This window comes from Monopterus albus, unplaced genomic scaffold (assembly GCF_001952655.1).
Source record: "Monopterus albus unplaced genomic scaffold, M_albus_1.0 scaffold211.1, whole genome shotgun sequence".
In the NCBI taxonomy this organism is placed as follows: domain Eukaryota; kingdom Metazoa; phylum Chordata; class Actinopteri; order Synbranchiformes; family Synbranchidae; genus Monopterus; species Monopterus albus.
The window spans coordinates 539,071-542,204 of record NW_018128091.1 but is presented as its reverse complement, the minus strand read 5'-3'; the positions used below and the strand labels follow the sequence as shown (position 1 = coordinate 542,204).

The window sequence follows — 3,134 nt, the reverse complement described above, 5'->3', positions numbered from 1 at the left end:
GTAGTGGTGATATCACACCTAGAGTGGTGAGGCTGTTGGATTTGTCTAAACAATTCTCTCTAACTCGTCCTCATGACCACAGTTTTCACTCCTTTTACATAAGTTTTTCACTGAATTGTAGACACATCTGTGCTCTTCCTGACAGTAGAACTGTGGAAGTAAATGGATTCACAGAAGATGCACAGTGAGCTGCAGAGTGACAGGAGTGCCAACCAACTGCTACATTGACTCCTATGTAAACAGTATTAGGCAGGTGGTCATAATGTTATGGCTGATCAGTGTGTGTGTGTGTGTGTGTGTGTATGTGTATGTGTATGTGTGTGTGTGTGTGTGTGTGTGTGTCACATTTGAAAGCCTTCACTGGTCATGTTTGTTTCCCTGCTGTCAACAGGAGATGTGTGAGTCGATTCCCAGTGATCAGCACCATCTGTCAGACAGGAGGGAGAGAAGGGACCAGCTCCTCATGGGTCTAGCCAAGCTCAAGAAGGACCACTAAGGTCAACATGCAGGGTGCAAGCACAAGAAAACCTCTGATTATGACTTATGGTTGTGAATGGGAATCTTTACACTTTAAATTTGATTCGACATAACACACAGTAAAGTAAGACTGAGGCACACACATACACTCGCCGGCCACTTTAAAAGTCAGACTTGTACATTTGTATGCAATTCAATGCAAAACCTCCACCTTAAAATCTGAGTTTATGAAGCTCAGAATGTTTCAGTTTTTGGGGAAATTGTCATAAATGTATAAATTCAATGATACGTTTATTATTGAGGTCATAGTTAAAGTTTATACATTTATAACAATTTCACCAAAAACAAACTTTTTGAGCTTCATAAACACAGATTTTAAGGTGGAAGTTTTGCATTGAATTGCATACAAATGTACAAGTGCAACTATTAATGTGGCCGGGCAGTATATATTATATATGATAATAATAATTAATTGATGATAATCTTGCAAAGGTGCTCTTGTAAAAGATCTCCTTGACCTCAAGGGATTTTCTCTGGCTAAACAAAGGTTAAATATATATAAGAATGATATCTTCGGAAATAACAGATTTGATCAGTCATAGTGGAGACTTGTGTCCTTAAAGTACCTGTTAAGGATCAATTATGAACATACAAATCTACGGTATACTTTTTAGAAGTAATCATCTCGGTTGGTGCTACACACCGCATAATGAACTGCTGCGAAAATGAATTCCATTAAAATGTGAAATGATTGTTTGATTAATAAAAACCATGAAATCGTACCTTTAAAAAATTTACTTAATACATGTTTTTATGATTACTGTAATGGTAAAAGAAAATTAATTGATGAAATTGTAATTAAATATTTGTGGAAGGAGTATTGATGTGTCCTCTGTTCCTCTATCAAATCAATAATGCGCATTGCATGAGATACTTATTGAAAAGTTACTGATCCTAGAAAAAATGTCACGAGTGCTACAGACTCACCCTGATACAGTATTTCTGGCACAAATATACATGTATATCATTATGCTCTGCTCATGTTGTCATGTTGCAGATTTCATTTCACAGTGAAATCTACCCAGATCGACCATCATGTCATTGTGTCCTGTGTCCTGCATCTATGAAATGTGACAAAATTGACCTCAAAATTGGCCTTAGAGACACAAGATGATCACAAAGAGACACAAAATTGTTGTCAAATTCCTTGTGTATTCAACATACTTGGCCAATAATGTTGAAAACAACTAAAAAGAACCAAGAAGAGAGACAGTTGACCACAAAGAGACAAACCAACCATCTGGGTCTATATAATACAAAAAGTCTCAAACATGTCTTAAATTTGCACCACTGAAGTGCAACATCAACTATGATGAGTCCTCAGTCAAAATGTTAATTGTTTTAGTTTGTATTCCAGGTTGTTTGTTATATAATTGATTACATTATTTTATGTATGTCTGTAATTAACACACAGAAAATCTGGGCAAGGTTGAATTAATCCATATCAGAAGTACAGTAAGGCTGTGACCTACAATTGTTACTGATTAAATAATCAGTTATCAGAATCATTGTCGGTTCATTTTCTGTGAATCAGCTAATTATTTCTCTTCCCCAGCAGGCTTCTGGGTATCAAAAGGGAAAAATGAAACTGGCATGTAAAGGGGGGTCAACGGGGCCAACGACAAAGTTTTGCCTCCGGGCTCCTGATGAGGTTAAGTAAGAAATATCAGAATATCATGCACAAGATAGAGAATAAGTAGACCAGTGACCTCCCACTATTGACTCTCTCCCACGGTCGACCCCACCCCCCACCCACCCACCCGGTTGGGGAATGATGAAACTCCTTGGGAGACCTAGGTGAGTCTCACACCTGCCGAAAGCCGGTCGCGGTTCGTCCCCACCAGCGGGAACAGTTGTCTACTCAACCAAAAAGGATGAGGGATTAACTGGTTTTCCCTTCACGGAAACTATTGACATTTTCTTGGATACGCTCTAGAGAGAGAGGTAAGTCGGTGTTAAAGCCCGTGAGTCAATGTGTTAAAGCCCGTGAGTCAATGTGTTAAAGCCCGTCAGTCGGTTGAGATTTGTGAACTCACTTCACCATAATGTTCGGACGACACCGTCAACAAAATGCTACAACTCCTTGATAATAACAAAAGTCGGCCTTTCATTTAAGGCTTGTGTTATTTATGTCTGCTTAGACAAAGAAACATGGTACATTTCTTAAGGTAATTCACCTTAAAAAGACAGAATTATCTTTTCATATGCCTTATCAGATGTTCGTATTTTTAAAGCCACTGTAGGCTACTGATAGGCAACGGGAAACAATAGTCATAAAACGTCATATTTCGTAAAATATCAAAACCATCGGTTTCATGGAATTTGTTGAATGACTCCTTCTGTGATTTATCACTGCCATGATACAAACTGAGGTTTAGGAGGGGGTACTTGTGATACTTTTGACTTTATAGTGCCAAATCTATCATAGAGGCCCTCTATGTCCCTGGAGTTAACCGGTTACAAATAGCAGTAATATGCCAACAACAGATACAACTCTGTACCTTCAGACAGTTTAGAGATCATGCAAGGAATGCTGTGATGTACCAATGTTCTTTACAAACAGTTTTCTAGGGTGTTAACAAGATGCTACATTCCTG

At 38.3% G+C, this 3,134-nt stretch overlaps 1 protein-coding gene across 1 annotated transcript in view; it reads left to right on the top strand.

Annotated features, from left to right (window-relative positions):
• cryl1 (crystallin, lambda 1) overlaps positions 1-701 on the top strand; it is a 23,710-nt gene extending 23,009 nt beyond the window's left edge. The window contains exon 9 of the mRNA XM_020618896.1: positions 392-701. Coding sequence (XP_020474552.1) covers positions 392-496 — 105 coding nt within the window. The 3' untranslated portion in view covers positions 497-701. The remainder of the gene's footprint in view (positions 1-391) is intronic.
• Positions 702-3,134: the final 2,433 nt, after the last annotated feature.